An 18542-nucleotide genomic window follows, 5' to 3' on the forward strand; every position below is an offset into this window, starting at 1 on the left:
TGCTGGCACATTCAAATATAATTCAAAGACATGTCAATTTCCATAAGATTTCCTTACGCAAAGATGTTATATCACATGGTCATGTCTTTATTTAATGTTAACAGTGTGATTAGCTGTTTGTTGTATAAATGGTTAAGAGGAAAATAAGTGCTGATTTTTTTTTACTGTTAATTATTTTCAAATGGATGAAATTCTGCTTGCCGTTGCTTTTGTTACTCCTACAGTCATTGCCACTCACCTACCCGAGTTATAATCTTTTTTCTGACCACATAGAATTCGCATTGGTAATTAAATGCCACAAAATGAAACACAGGCCAAACAAGTTAGAAATAAAAGAGGAAATAACACTGTTTAGTATTTAGAATTCTGCTTTTGCATAAATGGAATCTCCTTGAGCAAACACCATCCATCAAATGCATGCAAAGCATTTGTCAAATTAATTGTGTTTGTGAGGTGATCTGTAGCTCATCCAGATCTACCTGGATCTTTGAAAATTTGTGTCATGAATCAACAGAGCCCCCACCCCGTCTACCCCAGAATCAAATTATGGCCACTGTCATTGTTCTTTACTGTGAGTCAGATTAAATGTCTGCTTATCTATCAAGATTAGATGTCCCTTTACATAGATAATAGAAGGCAGGTGGACTTATATGTTGTAAGCCAGGTTTCACAAGAGTATATGATACGTTTCGGTCGTATTTAATTCTGAGGGAGTGGCGAGTAATGCCATGGGAAAGAGGCTTGTTTTGTGTTAACTATGGCCAGCAGACATTAGACAGGAAATCTCTCATGATAAAAGGCAAAGAGAAACAATAAGCTGATTTGGTGAAATGATTTACCATTAGTGTTACCATGGGGTTGCCTGTAGGTTCTATATTATACAGCCAGAGGGTAATCTTTGAAGCAAAGATTAAGGGAGTTGGGCCTATGTTAGAACAGTCTAAAGGCTTGTAGTGATAGGCCATGGAGAGAGTGAGAGAGAATAGAGTATGGAAGAGGTAGGGAGTTATTTGCTAACCTTTAACCTCTACAGACAGTACATATACTGCTCACTTACATTTAAACTACCAAAGTGTTTTTCAGTCTGCATTTGGACATTGTGAGATTTATATTCTATTTCATATATGAACTGAACAAATGTCAACACACACACGTGCATTTTGCCATGGCAGTCATTACTGTTAATATTTGAAGCTTATAGGCTATGACCGAGTACATTTTGACAAAAACTACAACATTTGAAACTGGTATGGCATTTAAGTTTAAAGAGCCTCGGTCTTTTTTGCAGACATATGATTATGTATGTCTTATTATTATATTTATGAGAATTACTATTGGTATATAATCTATAAAGTGAGACTTTTTCCAAGTTTTATAAAAAATTTAATAATGCCACCATTTTTGGATCTTAACAGAACTCATTAATGTCAATATGTAATTTTTTTAAATTTATTTTGCCTTGTTGCATATAACTTCAAAATGACTTATTAATGTAATGTACTTTGTGCTACCAATCTTTATTAGCTTCTCAGGATCACGTTTCCTTGCTAGTCCACTCCAGCTTCAGCATGGTTAATTAATGAAGGGCTTTTTGCTTTATTTCTCACTTTTGAAGTAAGAACACAGACAATTAGGTCTGTTTAATAAGTAGAGCATGATAAACCTGTCAGTTTAACACCTGTCCATGCAGGTCATTATGTTCTCAAAACATCTCATCAAAGGTCATGGTTGATAAGGGACATAAAAACCTTCCCAGACTATCATAATATGCCTGATTCTTCATCCTTTCATTTGCCATGTGAAATTATTGTTAACTGAGGACCTACATTTAAGTTTTTAAGCATTTTAAATGAAATTTACCAAAAAATTTAACTACTTGTACATTTTTTGTGTGATTTTGGTGCAAATATAATGTGATGCAAAGAACTCATTATTTGAGAAGAATTCTACTTATTTATATTTCAGAAGAATGTAGCTACTAAATGATTGATAGAGACTCACTTGATTAAGTTAACAAACAATGCTCTCTGTACTCAAACAGTCCTTCAGTTTTGCATAATAGCCACACTGACCTCTAATTCTCTAATCTCTACCAATTACTCAATAGTAACCTATAGACAATCTAATGTTACTTTATTTTCTGGTCTTTCAGTTATAAAACAGAACAACTGAAGTTGTGGCCCATGTGAAAAGTACAGTCTTTTGCTGCATTTGGAGCCAGCCTTATTCGAACAGAAGAAAGTCACTGGACAGATCAGTGGAATGATCCCATACAAAGCCATACAAGCTATAATGCTGAATTATTGATAGAAAACAGGAATAAAGAAGCAGTCCCCAATCAGACAATATATAATTCATGCATTGCTGCTTGACTGGCTCTGAAAGATTTGCTGCGTCTTGTGTCCATGCCTTAATTAAAAAAGCAGAATGCGAGTACTGTGTAGTTAAAGGTATAATTCTCAAATTATGCTACAGGGACGTGCCATTAAAGTGCCTTAGTTTTGTTTTTTTGTTTTTTTATATGACCCACTTTGTTTTTTAATGAATGAGGCCAAACTGAGGCTTTCACGCATGGAATCTGATTCACATAAACCTTAATACAGTTTATCACAACCAGATGTGCAGTCTAGCAGTGAAAGGGGTGGAAAAAAAGAGCTTGTGCCACTTTAAATGATGATTTCTACCACCACCCCCTACCACACACCCCCAAAAAACCTTAGATTTGCTTTTTATATCTCCTAATATTTTCTAGACTTTTTGAGTGTTTCAATTGTGTCTTAAGATTCAGCACTGAGAAACCAAGCCCTGTGAATCATGGGGAAATGTCTAAACTGGCATTAGGAGCGAGCGGACAGGTTTTTGGTTAGCTGCATTTTGCTATGCTTGAGATTTTATCTTTTGCTAGCTGTTTTAAAACATTTATTCTTCTTTAGATACCTGTTTGGGACATCTTTTTTTTTTTTACTGGAAAGGTAAGTTGTAGGGCTGGGTGAATAGAATAAGGATAATTTTCTACTGTGTAGTCCATGTGGGGGGAGAAAAAGGTATTTCCCATAGCTTCAGATAGATTTTGTGGTTAGCCTCTTTTACTCTGAGATTGTAGGTAAGGTTACATGAATTTTCTTTCATTTCTGTCTCAGCTGCTTGTGGATTTATTTAATTGACTTCCCTACCATAAAAAATTAGCACATACCCTGGTGCTTCACATTTCTCTAACAGGAAGAAATTATTTTGAAACTGGATGATGGGAGGGCCATTTAAATCTCTTGACATCAGTTATAAATGTAAGGATAAATTAGTGCCATGCTTGACTTTGATCCACATATAGTAGAATACCATGCAGTGTTACAGGGGATCAGATTTCACCAGTAGACAGAAGACAGCCTCTCTATATCAAGGGAGGCTTTATGAGATAAAGGGGTGAAGAGAAAATGTTTTGGTGGCCATTTTTAGAGTGATTCATGTGGGATATGGGAAGGCAGCCCTGGAAAAGGGGCTCCCATTGGGATACAGCCAAATCTAGCATGCTGTGCAGAAGACAGACTCTGTTCTAGCTTTAGCTTGTACTTATCTAGTTAAATTGATTTTCTTCATGGTAGGATTTAGAAGACAGAATGGTTTATTTCCTTCATAAAGTATACTGTTTTCAAATTTGCCTTCCAAATATTTTGTTTTGGTCACAAATTCAATCTTATATTTGCTTTTGTTTTTGTGTGCTTGGAGGGGGCAGTGTATAATTTTTATCCTTATGGTTTAGATAACATGGTTTACTCCAAACCCTGAAGTGACTATGCCTAATAACACCATAATGTTACTTCATGAGCAAATTTCCACTAAGCACAACCTTTGAGCCCTGGCCCTGCTCACACATCTGGTGTGGAAGTAGTCAGGGCATCATGTAAGGCCTTGGCCCAGTAAAATAACACTTAGCCTTGCCAATATGTGCTAAACTCACTGCCACTTAATCCAGACCATCAGCTCAAGTGCCTAGGCAAATCCTATTAGGAACAGCTCCACTAACCAAGGAGAGACAAAGATCGGCGCTTCATATTAGCTTAGACATCTCATTATGTCAGCACACCACTAGAAGTAGGGTTTCCCCCCTCTGTCTCTCTCTCTCTCTCTCTCTCTCTCTCTCTCTCTCTCTCTCTATCTCTCTCTCTCTCTCTCTCTCTCCTTCAATGTGTGTGTGTGGGGGGGGGGGGTGTCTCTAAAGGAATGAGAGTAGGGTTGGCACAGGGCCAGTTGGACTGGTGCCAGCATGACCAGGCACACTGTTCTCTAATTAACTCCTGCTTCCTTGCATCAGAGCTGCTCATACACTCACACACACCCACATAGCCCAGCACACACACACACACACACACACACACACTCACACACCTCAAATTAGCCCAACAGTTTCCCAGAAGATCTGAAAACTGACAATCTCATTAATTCACACACACACACACACACACACACACACACACACACACACACACACACACACACACACACACACAGTGAGAGATGGGAAAGGATGGCTGTGGGATTGATTCTGCTGTCAATTTTTCCCCTTCACTGCAGTTCAGAAATTATGCTTTTTAGCAATCTTGAGTAAATAGTACTGTCTGGAACTGTTTTGAAAAATTATTGGTTTTCATCATGAAAAATTCTATAGCAGTCATAATAGTGATATATTAATCATATATGATAATAATTATAATTATATAATAATTATAATTATATAATTATATTAATCATATATGATAATAATTTGTCTCTTTTCTCACAAATTTCTAGATGAAAAAGGTCAAGTTGATTTTTAAAGCCTAAACCTTTTCATTCAACCAGTAATTATGTAGAATTATGTAGCATTCTGGAGACTTTTCTCATCATGATATAAAGTGGTTTAGTATATTTGGTGCTCAGGGGAAAGTCTGTCCAGGACATTCTTTGAGCTATTCCACTGCTTTGCAAATTATGGCAATAAGGGTCTCAGTGCTGTGAAAAAACATGGTCAAAAAACAGCTCCATTAATACGAAAATGAAAATAACTGGGTCGCTCCTCAAAGCACATGAATATACCAGAATTGTATGTGATTTTAGAGGTTCCATTGCATGCATTGTCACATGATTTTGAAAGCTGTAGGTCAAACTACTGGTATCATTATAATGTTTGAAAAAAATATTTAAAAAACAATTTCCCCATGAGTACTGTGCTTTGTGGGAGAAGCGATACCAAAAGCACAACTGTGTACAAATGCTGTTCCAAAAGCTAATCTGGTGACTTCATTTATACGTTTTATACGTTCATTTATTCATTTATAACAGCATTCATCTCTTTATTTAGATTGTGTGCCTATCATTTCAGTTTCCAAAGGCCTGGCATAATTTTTTTTCCATGATAATGTGACCAAATTGAAGAACAGCATGGGTACTTAATCCTATTAGCTGTATACTGTAACTAATGCAGTGTATTGTTGCTTTCAGACAACAACAGAACTGAGTACTGACATTTTTTTTTAGCTGTGCCTTAAGATGAACATGTGGACAAGTACGCATGTCAGTACTTGTCCAAACTGTGCTATATTTGCAGTGTCGTGGCGGAGGGAGCATTGGGTGATGGAATTGAAAGCATTTCCAAATTTTTATGTCAACAAGCCATCCCTGTGTTGACTGGCCAGGCTCCAGTGTGATGTGTTCCAGGGCAGCCCCTGAACGCCTAAAGGTTCCCTTAAACTTCATTCAAAGTCATATCCAAACTTTGCTTGCACTGCTTTCGGTTGGTTTTGACAGTAAAAAAAAATGTATCAGTGCACAAACATTTATATGGTAAAGAATGTTACCAAGTCACGAACCCCACCCTTCCATATATCCTTAAAAATATGAAGTAAAGTGAGTGCATGAATTCCTTTTGCCCCAAGATATGTGTTACTATATGCATAAAGAATTTGTTGTCATCCCCTCTGGCTTTAGACAGTATCCTTTTTCTAAACATTTTGATAGTGTTGTGTGTTAAATATAGTGATAAAGCTCTTGTGTATATGCAAGATTAATGTATTCACACAAATGTATTGTATTGAAAAGAGCTCCCTCTGCTGAAATCCCAGCAACAATTGTTCTCAGGTTGTTCTGATGTAGAATCACCTCTGCTATGGACATATAATACCTCTCCTCACAGCTGTGTACAAGACCTAACATAGTATAAGATGAACAGAGTTACAGTTCAAGTGTTTTAGGTTTTCCCTCTTCAGCTATTTCACATCAATGAAGGTAAACATGATAGATTACATGAAAAATAAAAATGGCAAAATATGCTACTAAGAAATTGAAATAAAAGAAATATTTCTACAAAACAGGACACATTCTATCCAAGTTTTTGTACTTATCGTAAATAAATATAAATATAAATAAATAGCTAAAAAAATTGGCAGTTACATGTGACGGGTTCCTTGCCACTCATGTACTGTGTCTGTACATGCACAAACAGCAACCATTTGAGGTCAGGTCCAAGCACGATGGCTTAGTGATGAAGCAACCAAAGGACTCTGACACCGAGCAGCCCATGACATTCAAAACTGAGAAGAATCATTTAGAAGACTTGCAGTCAAGACACACATATGTTCACACAGAACAGCCTACTGATTGTTAAATAGAAAAACTGGGTTACTTTACGATTGGAGAACTACAGTCCTGAAGTGTTCCTTAGACATGATGCTACTGTTTTGTTGTCGGTGATAATGTTTGACTCACTGAGGTAAATCTGAAGGTGCATTTTGTGGTACTGGCATGGCAAGCCATATCCAATGAATATAAACTTGACCTTTTTGTGGGATACCAACTCTTTGTATGTATTTATGCTATTACAATGACATGCCTTTGAGTTTCCATATAAAGCCATTGTAGTATTACATACAGTAAGTGTGCTTACACAATACAAATTCTACTGAGATCATTTAACATTGTTTACCATTTTATATTAGATCTATAATATTATGTATGAAGCAAGTTATATTTGCATCTTTGGATTGACTTCTTGTTGCACTAGACATCTTCTGCTTATTGATGTGGACCACTCCAAATAGGGATAAAATGCCGGTAATGAGGCCCTGAAAGAGGAAGCAAAAACCTAATGTACAATATTTTCCATTGGTTAATATTTAATGAAACAATGTGGACATTGTGGCGTAAGGTATTGTGACATATGGATCGAAAGCCTGTGGTGTAATTGCTTCATCTCTTGCTTCCCCAGCTTACTGGTGGCTCCCTCGCACACGGTGTCACCATGACATCACCTGTATCCTAATTAATTTATAATTCACTGCCTGGGCTCCAGGCTCTGGTTGGCCTACCCTGAAGTGGTAGCTGTGGTCTAGGCGAAGTGTGTCAGTAATTACGAGATTCGCCAAGGAATATTCAATGTTTGTTTGTTCATTTGTTTTTGAAAGTTAGATGTATAATGTAGACTTCTATGAAAATGTATATTAGATATTTATTGTGTTTTAGACCAATATTATTAAATCTGCCATATCCTTAAATATGACCTTTCGCATGTTTTTTTCCACATCAAGACGAGCAGGATTATCAAGTTACACATTCTAGATCTCATGCTTCAGTGATTATGTTCTGTCTGTCAACAGTTTTGGGAGATAGCACATAACATCTCTTTGTATCAATGGAAACACACCATAGCATATTTCAAAGCTGCACTATCTTGAACTTAACTTCATCATTTAAACCAAAGACAAAGTCTTGATAATTAGACAGCTCAAGACACAATATGGCATGCCTTTTAGCTGTCTTTCCTGTAAAGATGTGGTACAGTTTCATGCTTACATATTCTGAACAGTATATTCTTTGCTTATTCTTCCTCACCTTCAAAATGTTTCTCTCAGATTTTTTTCCCCTCAGGCATTAATGGCATTGGTCCTTTAATATTGGTGACAGCTAATACACTTCTAAATGATCAGTTATTATCTCTGGGGCCTCGTTCCATGCACCCTGCTGTTTCCAAAGGTCATCCTTCTGTCTTCCTGTATCGACCTGCTCACCCTGTAACATGGCCTGGGACTTATTGAAAGCGAAGGCTGAGGAGCATATTTCCATCAGGTTGCAGTCCACTCTTTCAGGAGGTGGCTTTTAAAAGGCTCTTTGACTCAGTGTTCATTCAGTGAATAGGGCAAAATTTGGGGACATAATGGATATGCCAATAATGGGGAAAGTCACTTAAAATACATGTAGCTTCACTGTGGTGTGAATGTATACGTCTGTCCAATATCTGCAATATCTGATGATCTGTATCATACTCACGTACTCACGAGTTTAAATTTCATAAACAAATACACTAACAAATACACAAATTATTTCTACAGCTTACAGAGTTTTTGTTTTTATTTTGCAGTTGTATGAACTGGATGATGATGAAAAAAGAAAAGAATTTCTTGATGATCTCTTCAGTTTCATGCAGAAAAGAGGTAAGACCTGTCATTATGCCCTTATAACTCAAGATTGGGCATGTTAATCTATAACTTAAAATATCTCAAGTGTACATTATGATGTTTTTTTTTTTATATTTTTTGCACTAATAAGTTTACAAGCTTACAACCATTCATAAATGTGGTCACAACATGGTCATACCATATCATCAGTATATACCAAGGTTCATTATTTCAGTAAAAAAAAAAATCTAGAATGTGTAGATGGTATTCTGAAAGCTTGTTTGAGCTTCCTGCTTCAACCTCGCGACGCTGTGAAGTGTGGTTGCCAGTGTGGTGCCATGACTTACTTTTGATACTATCAGAAAGAGTTGGTGCTATTTGTTTTATAATTACGCTCAGATTATGTGAAAATGGCCCAGAGGGGAAGACTTTGCCACCACGGAGATGATAACATCCTGCCGTTATGTTGGCCTCCCATGGAATAATGACTTTCCAGCTTTACTGAACAGGGAGCTGCATCATCACAGTGTTTTCCCACAGCAGCACTTCGGTGATGCTTCAGACATGTCATTGGGGAAATAACTGGACTTTAAAAGCCTAGCACAATATGAAAAGCAGTGAGGCACCATGACAAAATATTTTGTGAAAGCAGGCTGACTTTATTTGTTAGATTTTAATATTAATTGAACAGTTACACACTGACAAATTATCAAGTATGATTGTGAGGCACGCCTTATGTTTGATATTTATGTGAGGCTGCATATAGTAAGTTTTATTTGATTATCAAGATGATTTTCTAGCAAAATTATGTAATACAAAATGAATATTGAAATTCCAGTGTACATAATGAATAAGATCAGTTGGGTACTTTTAAGGTTTTTCTTTTTAACTGGGAAGGTAAACAGTCACAAAATCACCATTGGAATTCATACCAGCCCTCTTTACTCCGGTGACTCATAACCTTTAGACAAATGTCATTAATTTTAAATGGCTATAGTGGTTGAAACATGCTCATCTGAAATGATGATTGACGCGGCTTGCTTGGTCATTTGCGAGCGTTTGGTAACTGCTCTCAGACAAAGAGTCCTGCAAATTCCTTCAGGTGAGGGCGTGGGAGTGAGTGGGGAGAAACCCAACACTTAATCCATTAATGACAGCTTTGAGTCCCTGACAGTCTGAAGCATTCCCTTTCTGACTGAATCATTCCTACCACTTCATGCTGGTGGGCACCAAAACTGCCGTAGGCTGCATATACCTCTAAATGCAAGTTAAGACCATAAATAAAATATACCCTGGGAGGTGTCACAACAGCTGTGTTGCCACACCAGTTCATTAAGCTCAGGCTCTGCAAAATGTGACTGACATCTACAATGGTTGTTTTAATAATAAAAGCAGCACTAAATTGCAATTAGCCAATTAAATAAGTAACTATTTCAATAGTTATTAATCAGTTATTAAAGAAAAACTTGTCATTAATTCAACTGTTGAAATTCCTCGAAGGCTTTGTTTCTATATATTTTTGTATCTAATCTATTTTATGCACACAAACAAAACTGTGCAACTAAAAGAACTACAAAGCTGCAAATCAATATCAACGGGCTACATATTTAGTTGACAAAAAGATTACTTGGAAATACTGGATAGGTGATGTTGTTTGAGGTTAACTTGGCCCGCAGGACAGCTGATTTACTGGAACTGAGAAAATAAAAGCAGGGAGGAGCTAGTGAAAAGTCATGTTGCATGACCTCTGCGAGAACTTCTAATGACAGGAACTGGATGGGGGGAGGAGAGGGAATCATTACACTGTTGCTGGTGTTGCATACTTTGCTAAGCAGGCATCGCGTTGTCTAGTTATGCCATGCTATAAAAATATCAGCTCATGAAACAAATGCATTTAAACACCCCCATTATCTCTTATATAATCACTCTTATGGAAACAAAAAGGAAGCAGGCTTAAAAGTGAGATTTTGCTAGAAGGGTTAGGATTAGGGTTAGGATTGCACTACACCATTTGTACACAGATTTATACACAAATCTGCACAGAGCAGAAATTTCTACTTGGACATTACTGTGACCAGTATTGTCCATGAGTTGCGTATCATTCGTTCGATTGAGTAGCATTCTCGGTCAATTTTGCTGTATGTACAAGTAACAAGTATATATGAAGCATGACCACTTCTTCCTCATCACTTTCAGAGTATCATGGATAAATTATTCAATACAAAATCCATTATTTTATTGATTGCTGATGTCTCCAAGAGACCAAATGGCTGAATGATTTAGCATGGTTTTACATCTGACTAAACTGCATCGAAACTGTATCACTATATTGCCATTTTTTTGTGATTTACATGGCTGTCACTGCTGTGCTGCATCATATAATCTGCTTTTTTTATTAAACCTTTCACAGAACGAGGGAGATTATTTCTTGTTTTGTAAGTTATTTGATTGATGGGTATCATGCGTGCTATGCTCTGAGTCAGTATACTGGTCGTGTTATGGTCTTATCAAACAAGCTAAGTGAGAACTGACATTTTATGATGCATATTATTGTCTTGTGACTTCATTCTCATGTCAAGTTTGACTTGAGTCCATTCTCTGTTTCTTCTATGAATAAAGACCTGTGTGTTTTTACTTTGATAGGTAATAGAGAGATAAATGATGAATGTAAGGCGTATCAGCATTGCAATGTAAGGCGTATCAACATTATATCTTCTACTGAAGATTTGAAACATGTGGTGCATCCTCTGAAACAATGGGCCCACCTGCGGTAATGTTATCGGCGTGCCCTAAGGTTTTTTTGTTTGTTTTTTTTTATTGTTGAAACTTGGCATAGCTGTGATATGTCAAAAATGATGTGTTGTGTCCCAACCCATGGGATAGATATCAAATAACAGGTTTTAGTGAGAACTATTCTCACGTAGATATTTTTTCACTTATGTGGACTTGTAGCTCATCTTTTATTCCACCGATGAGAAAGCACAGACTGCACACCCAACCCATCTGACCCCAACCCCAAAAATCTAAACTGAAAAACATTCTATTGTCTAATTTTAAGAAGGAATTGCCTACATACCTCACTGTGAATGTAAATTTGGGTTAGTCTGTTTGACTAATTACAAACAATCTGCACACTTTGTGAAGTGAGCAATCTATTGTTTGTGGAATAGTGATTATACAGCTTTTTAATGCCATGTTAATAACATAGCAGTTTGCCATGATTGTCATTAAAGAGGTCATATGCAAATGCATTTTTGATATGACAATATTATTATGTTTTTAGAATACTAAGTCACAAAGTAGCACATTAGCTTATCAGAAAGACGCACATAAAAACATCACTCATTTTGGGTCAGATTATGTAAGCAAACATTTAAAAAATATCTGTCATGATTGCTAATTTGAATATAGCCTTTCTATTTTTATATGTATGATTTTATGAATTTATGATTTACTAAATTTTAAATTTACCTAAATAAACTAAAACTGTTAAAGTATAAATAAAACTACATTATTCACAAAGACAGTATCTTAAGTGAACTGAGCAACATAAATAATTATCCTAGCTGGCAAAAATTTCCAGCTCTGCTTATCAAAGGTCACATTTGTAAAGCTAAATTCAGCCATGTACTATAACAGATGAAAGGTCACTGATCAATGATTGGTTACCAAGATGGTATTTATAACTATAGCCAGGATTGGTTACACTGCAATTTGAGCTATAACCAAGAAAATATTACACACTGTGTGTTGTGAGTGTTGACTTCCAATGTGGATTCCACATATTTACACTATCCATATATTTAGGCCCATTTGTATAGCATCATTCATGCTTTAAATAGTTGACATGGTTGTGGAGTGGCTCAGGATCATGTTTGGGGTGGGTGGTGGGGTTTATTGAATTTGTCTTCACACCTAACCTGGAGTCATTTATTAACTTATAAATATATTTTTGCAAATTTGTTAGATATAACAACTGTTTGCGATTGTCACAAAATTGTTTTGAAATGTAAAAACTTAGAATAGTGAAGCGCTAACACTACTCATATAGTAGGCAAGTATTGTGAGATCACCTCTAATGTTAAAGTTCAATGCAATCAGCTGAGTTTTACTCCATACAACCATAACCCTCTGCCAGAAAACTCCTAATTTTAAACATTTTTTAAAATTGTTCATTTGTACAGCAAAAATATATTCAGTCTTTTATTAGTAATATTAATGTATTATACTGCTTTATTAGGAATTGCAGTTCCCAATCATCCACTGAGTATGTTTATCACGGATAAGATACAGCAGACTGGTGTTGTCACAACTGCTATCTACACCCTCCACCCCAACCCCCCACCCCCCCACCCCCCTTGGGTTAAGGCTATTAAAAGCTTTCCAAACAGATATGTGGACAGGATCCAGGTCCTATTACTTCCTCGTGCCACACAGTGTACATGATCCCTGGTGGCAGTCAACTTTAGCCTACAGCACCTCCAGTCATTAACCAGGTAATCCACACGAACCAAAAACATCAGGAACTGGCATGTTTACAGAAGCCTGCCGAAAGACAGACATACAAAAATAGACCCACCCAGAGCCAAGGGTGCTGAAAGCAAGAATGTCCCTTTTTGTGACTGGAAACTAAAAATGACCAGTTCCAATCTTCTCCCTCTAAGTTGTACTAAAATTAGCTAGCAAACCAGAATATAGTTCTTCCCGTGTGTTCTTGAGATTCGCCACATGAGGCACATGAAACGCTATTGAGAGTAAGAGGGTTAAATTTTGATGTATATTTATGAGATGTATGTTTTGGATTCCCCTTTGATTTACTTTTTTGTATGCGTCTTGATTGCTTTTTATGTTGTGGGTTGGCTTCTATAAGCATTGCCCAAATTTCCAGCAACAATACTTCTATAGTGGTCTCCTAACATAAAGCTGAAAGAAGTGAAAGCAAGGTAGAGCTGTAAATGCATTTAATTTAGGGGAAAAAAAGACATGAACTCCTTAGCTTGTGTTCTATCCAGCCTTTTAACCTTTTAAAATACAATAGTGAAAAAATACAGTTTATGAGGAGTTAAGTTACCTCAATTACCAGTGACACTACAATGAAAAGTCATTAAGACGAGGAGTTGGGGATTGTGTCCCCTTTCCCCTCAGGGCATGCTTTTAATCCTCTGAGTTTCACACTTAGTTCACTCACTTCATTCACAGCCCACTTCCTGTTCATCCTTAAGTGTCTTCACAGATTAAAGCATGGTCATAAAGAGGTGGCAATGTTTCATGTCTTTGGTGAGAAGACATTACTATCAGGTTGCTGTTACATTACAAATGTGTTTCATTTCTGTATCTCAGATAATGGAATAGCTTTACATTACAAACTCATTATGAGAAATGTGCAATTGGAAAAATTAAGGGACTTATAAAATGGGGTATTCACTTAATTAATTATAAAATTATGAAGTTATCCAGTAATAAATATTTGTGATGTCCAAGCATCATACATATTTATTTCATTATCTTAGGTTTGAAAGACTGCTAGATAAAGTACGAAATAAAAAAACCTTTGATGAAAATCTCCCTAGCTTCAAGTTGTCAGACTCACATCAAAAATCAATGAGTTTTGGAGGTTCTCCTGCTGTGTTCAGCTTGAAAGTGAATTTGTGCCTCCAACTTTGCCATCCCCTATAGGCCTGGCCTGAGCTCAAAGGTCAGTCTCCCTGCTAGCGTTTCTTGGCCCCCACCATCATCAATCATAACCTGCCAAACACCATTCATTTGTCACATGGCCCCTTGTGTATTAAGATGGCTGTATCTCTTTTCAAATCAAAATGGCTGCTGCTGCTTTGCTGCTTAACACAGACTGACCTGTATTTAAGCAGTTCTTTTGGAGACATGCACATATGCTTATCCCCCTGAGAGAATGTATATATAAGAGACCATTTATGAAAGACCTTTCTTCTGCAGAAGACTTTTAAATTAAACCCTCGCAGGCACTGTGGTAGAATAATTACAGCTATAGCAAAAATACAGATTATGTGATGTTTGTGGTAACATAGTCTGTGTGAACCACTGTAGTAACTCATTTTGAGTTAAAGTTGCCTTAGACTGACCTTAACTCTGTCATTGTTAAGTTGGGACTTGTAAAGTGGAAGAACGTGGTGTTCAACCACTCATGTAAATCCTTGTATTGTGTCCTTCCTTTAAGGTATCTTAAGAATGAAGCCTAAAGTATACATTTGCCAATCGCATCAGCAGTTTGGAATGGCAGACTCATTTACAACTTCTGATCTTTAAGCAATAGGAACAATGCAAGTGTTATAGCCCATTGTATACTGATAAAGACGCTGTGTGATTCATAGTTTCCACTGGGCCCTAACTATAAATTGAGCAAATTTAGAGCTGCTTAAGCACTTTCTGTTAAGAGTCAACTTTTTGCCTTTCACTTAATTACCTGAAATGTTAAAGAGGAGAATGAAAAGCCAGTTGAGAGTACTAGAGCAGATTTAATGAGGGACTAGGTCCTGAAACTGGAGTGCCGCAAGATTCAGGAAAGTAAATGGTGTTTCCATATTTGTCAAGGTTTGCCACTCGTTTCCTTCCTTCCTTCCACTGAGCTTTTCATGAGTTCAGGCAATAACACTTTCAAAAATGCCTACTTGAATTTCTCCAGTGGAAATGTCATGCTGGTGAGAATGTAAAATCATTAACCTGTTTTTGGCACATGCTGAGTACAGTTCCCAAAGTATATGCTTGCTCCTAAGATACAAATGATGGTCCCAATCAGACGTTAAGATAAAAAGGGCCTTAACCATTAGTGAAAAGTTGTACTATACTCTTATCTTTGAGAAAGCCGGCCAGAGTTAACACACCAAATATGAAAACACATTCTTTCATCATGTTTACCATCAAAAAGAATCATTCATTAGTTGATCTCTCCCCTGATAAGTATCATGGCATGTCAAACTGAATCAACCCCTATCTTCATCATATCAAGCTGAGCTGTTCTGTGTTTGCCTGGTTGACATGGGTGAATGTAAAAATAATTTGATTGATCTTTCTGATAATATCGTAGCATGTCAATACTGTCTGAACTTCTGAGGCAGCTGAGAAAAAGAAAGAGATTAAGGATGTCACATACATGCTGTGATGGTTCTTTTTCATATAAAACACATTTTAGTCATGAAGACAGTGCATTAACATTATTCACACTATTCAATGTATGTATTTATACACCAAATCTCAATGGGCCTTTTTTGAAATTTATAATACAACATTAACAACTCATTATCTTATCTACAAGGACACGAGACAGCGGTCCTCAAAAATGTCAATACTGTATCCATCTATTGGACACAATTAACAAAAAGGTATAAAATAACCTAAAATGCTGTTATTCCATAGTTTGCTCAAAGTTCCATGTTTCGTACGCCCACTGTGTGTCTATGTGTAGCACACGTCTCCAAGGGTTCTGTAGTGGTAACTGACTAGCCCTTTGGCTTTGGCCTATTATAGACCGCTTTCATCTCACACCAGGAGGAGAATACTTCTGTCCTTTACAATCAACTACAAGGAATACAGGCACATATTCCCTCTGGCATGTATTTCTGGCAAGCAGACTAAAAGAAACTCACTCAAGCTTGGTTTTCATCAGGTTAGCCCAATTTCCTGTTTTATCCAAGTGAACGAAGGTGGCTTTCCTTGCTGTATATTTAGCAAATCAGGCTTTCATTTCATGCTTTAGTGGAGAGTGTAAGCATAGACACGATCCTCTGTTCCATTACGCAGCTGAAGTGTATGAAACCACATGTTAGCAGTGAAGCAAGCTGTTGCGATGATTGGCTCCCTCCGCCAGCGGGGTCCCTCCTTCCCTCGTTCATCAGAAGCGCATTTTAGCCAGGAAGCGGTGAACGGACGGACGGGCCGGCGGATGCGGGCAAGCGCGCTTCTTTCTGCGAGCTGCGATCGTTCTTTGTCATAATGATGCATGGTGGCATCAGGTTGTTCAGGCTGAATAAAAAGCCTTTTATTCGCTGTATCTCTTTCAGGGAATCAGAGGGGACAAATGCATCACCCCCGCAATCGAGCGTTCATAAATCTCGCTGTAAAGGAGCTTGTCGGGGGTCAGATTCAGCTACGCGTTGGCTTTTGTTGAGCAGCTTTTACTTATTGCCCAAAGCTCGTTTAGCTTAGCCTTTTGTTAAATAATTGTTTTAAAGATTATCTTTGGCGAGCTGTGTGCTATGGAGGCTATTGTTTTAAAGAGTGGGAAGAGAGGGGGTGTTTGACGTTATCTTTTTTTTTTTAATTAGTAACTTTTAAATTAGAGGGTGTAATTATCATTTGGGAGAGATATGATCAGTTGGCAGAGATTATAGGCCGATAGTTAGACCACATTACAGCATCTGAAGAAAAGATCAACAACAACACAAACAGCATTTCATATTTGTACTGCAGTTACAAACAAATCTAACCATGAATGAACATGCTGTTGTACTTTTACAAAGCTACATGTAATGTTAGCAATTATCATAGCACATAGACATGAACTGAAGTATCTGCTTTCAGAGATTTACCATAATATACAATGTTAAAATAAAAAAAATACACTTTTAAGAATTAGCTAACACATTTCTCATGAAATCCTACACCACAGAGAAGTCAGCTGAGAATCCATGATTGTTAATGGTGTGAGATATATGTATGGTTTAGGATAAAGTTAGAAATAGCAATTGATTGTTTAAGATGGCGCCTCTAGTTCGAATGTAATTCCATCATTGTCTTGAATCTTGAACAGATTCATTGTCTTGAATCGTTTGTTTTAATAGTGTCTCTTAGTTCACATGCCAGAGAGGCAAAATGAAGCCATAATTACAAGACTTAATTGATGTGTTTTTACCACCATAGACAATTCCTCTGCTGTCTACACTCTTTCACAGTGAAGCTTTGGTTGCTGTTGTTTGCACTATATTTCATTGAGCATTGATTGCTATTATGGTAAATCCGATGGGCACAATGGAACTCTATCAGCAAAATACAGGTTAATTATCTTGAGGTCAGGCGGTCTAAGATTCACACAAAGGACTGGTCTTCTTCAATCTTTACTACCTAACATTAAAGTGTGAGAGCAAATTATCACAGGTAAAAGTGCATATTTGTGTTGAGAAGGCAAGCCTCACAAAGCATTTCTTTAAATTGGTTTAATAATTGAAAGCAATTGAAGGAATCCAATTTTATTCAGTTTTTATCCATTGATGAAAGGTAAGCTTTGCAATTAGCTAAGGACCACAGAGAAATGTGTTTGTGGATGTACTGCTTTTCACCAAACTGTCTAACTAACTCACTGTTCACCCCCACAGGCCAAAGTTCAGACAATTAGATGGCAATTAAATTTTGATCTCAACATACAACTTGCTATTGTTTCTGCATTATTGTTGCTTTATTAAGTCATTAATATGTTTTCACTGCAATCTTTTGCAACAGGGGAGACTTTTGCTTGAGAGGTTCAAAAGTGATCTTTTTTCCAAGTGGGAGAGGAAGGCTGTCGGACATTTTACTTATGCTAGACTGATTGGCCTCATAAGCAGCAGAGAGGCCCATCGATGAGCCAGAGTTAATGGCATTGATTGTGGATACTGTGTGAATGTGTGGGTGTGTGTGTGTCCCACTCCTGCAGGGACTCCAGTGAATCGGATTCCTATCATGGCCAAGCAGGTGTTAGATCTCTACACTCTCTACAAGCTTGTCACCGAAAAAGGCGGCTTAGTGGAAGTCATCAATAAGAAAATATGGCGAGAGATTACCAAAGGCCTGAACCTCCCTACCTCGATCACCAGTGCAGCTTTCACTCTGCGGACCCAGTGAGTGCGATAACCTTTCACACGTTCAACTTGTTGATAACTTCGAGTTGGTTCTTGACCACTGAGTCTGATTCAGTTATCTGCGTTTAAACTAACATCGTTCATGTGGCTACAAAACTATAGTTCTGGAACCAAAGCAGTAAATGTGGCTAACAGCACAGAGACAAAGATATCTTGATGAGATGTTCATAAGTTTCAGTAATTTCCTGTTATCAGCATTGATCTCTGTTGGAAAACTCCAAATTGAAAGTAGGCCTTATGAGTTTAATTATTA

The 18542-nt window shown here is 37.2% G+C and overlaps 1 protein-coding gene across 4 annotated transcripts in view; it reads left to right on the forward strand.

Annotated features, from left to right (window-relative positions):
* The window catches only part of arid3c (AT rich interactive domain 3C (BRIGHT-like)), a 58720-nt gene that overhangs the window by 30372 nt on the left and 9806 nt on the right, over window positions 1-18542 (forward strand). For all 4 annotated transcript variants that reach the window (XM_081714152.1, XM_081714151.1, XM_027028857.3 and 1 more), the window contains 2 exons: window positions 8387-8459; window positions 18085-18268. In XM_081714152.1, the coding sequence (XP_081570278.1) occupies window positions 8387-8459; window positions 18085-18268 (257 nt within the window). The remainder of the gene's footprint in view (window positions 1-8386; window positions 8460-18084; window positions 18269-18542) is intronic.

The sequence above is a fragment of the Electrophorus electricus genome, chromosome 5 (genome assembly GCF_041902795.1).
Source record: "Electrophorus electricus isolate QZ-2024a chromosome 5, ASM4190279v1, whole genome shotgun sequence".
Classification (NCBI taxonomy): Eukaryota; Metazoa; Chordata; class Actinopteri; order Gymnotiformes; family Gymnotidae; genus Electrophorus; species Electrophorus electricus.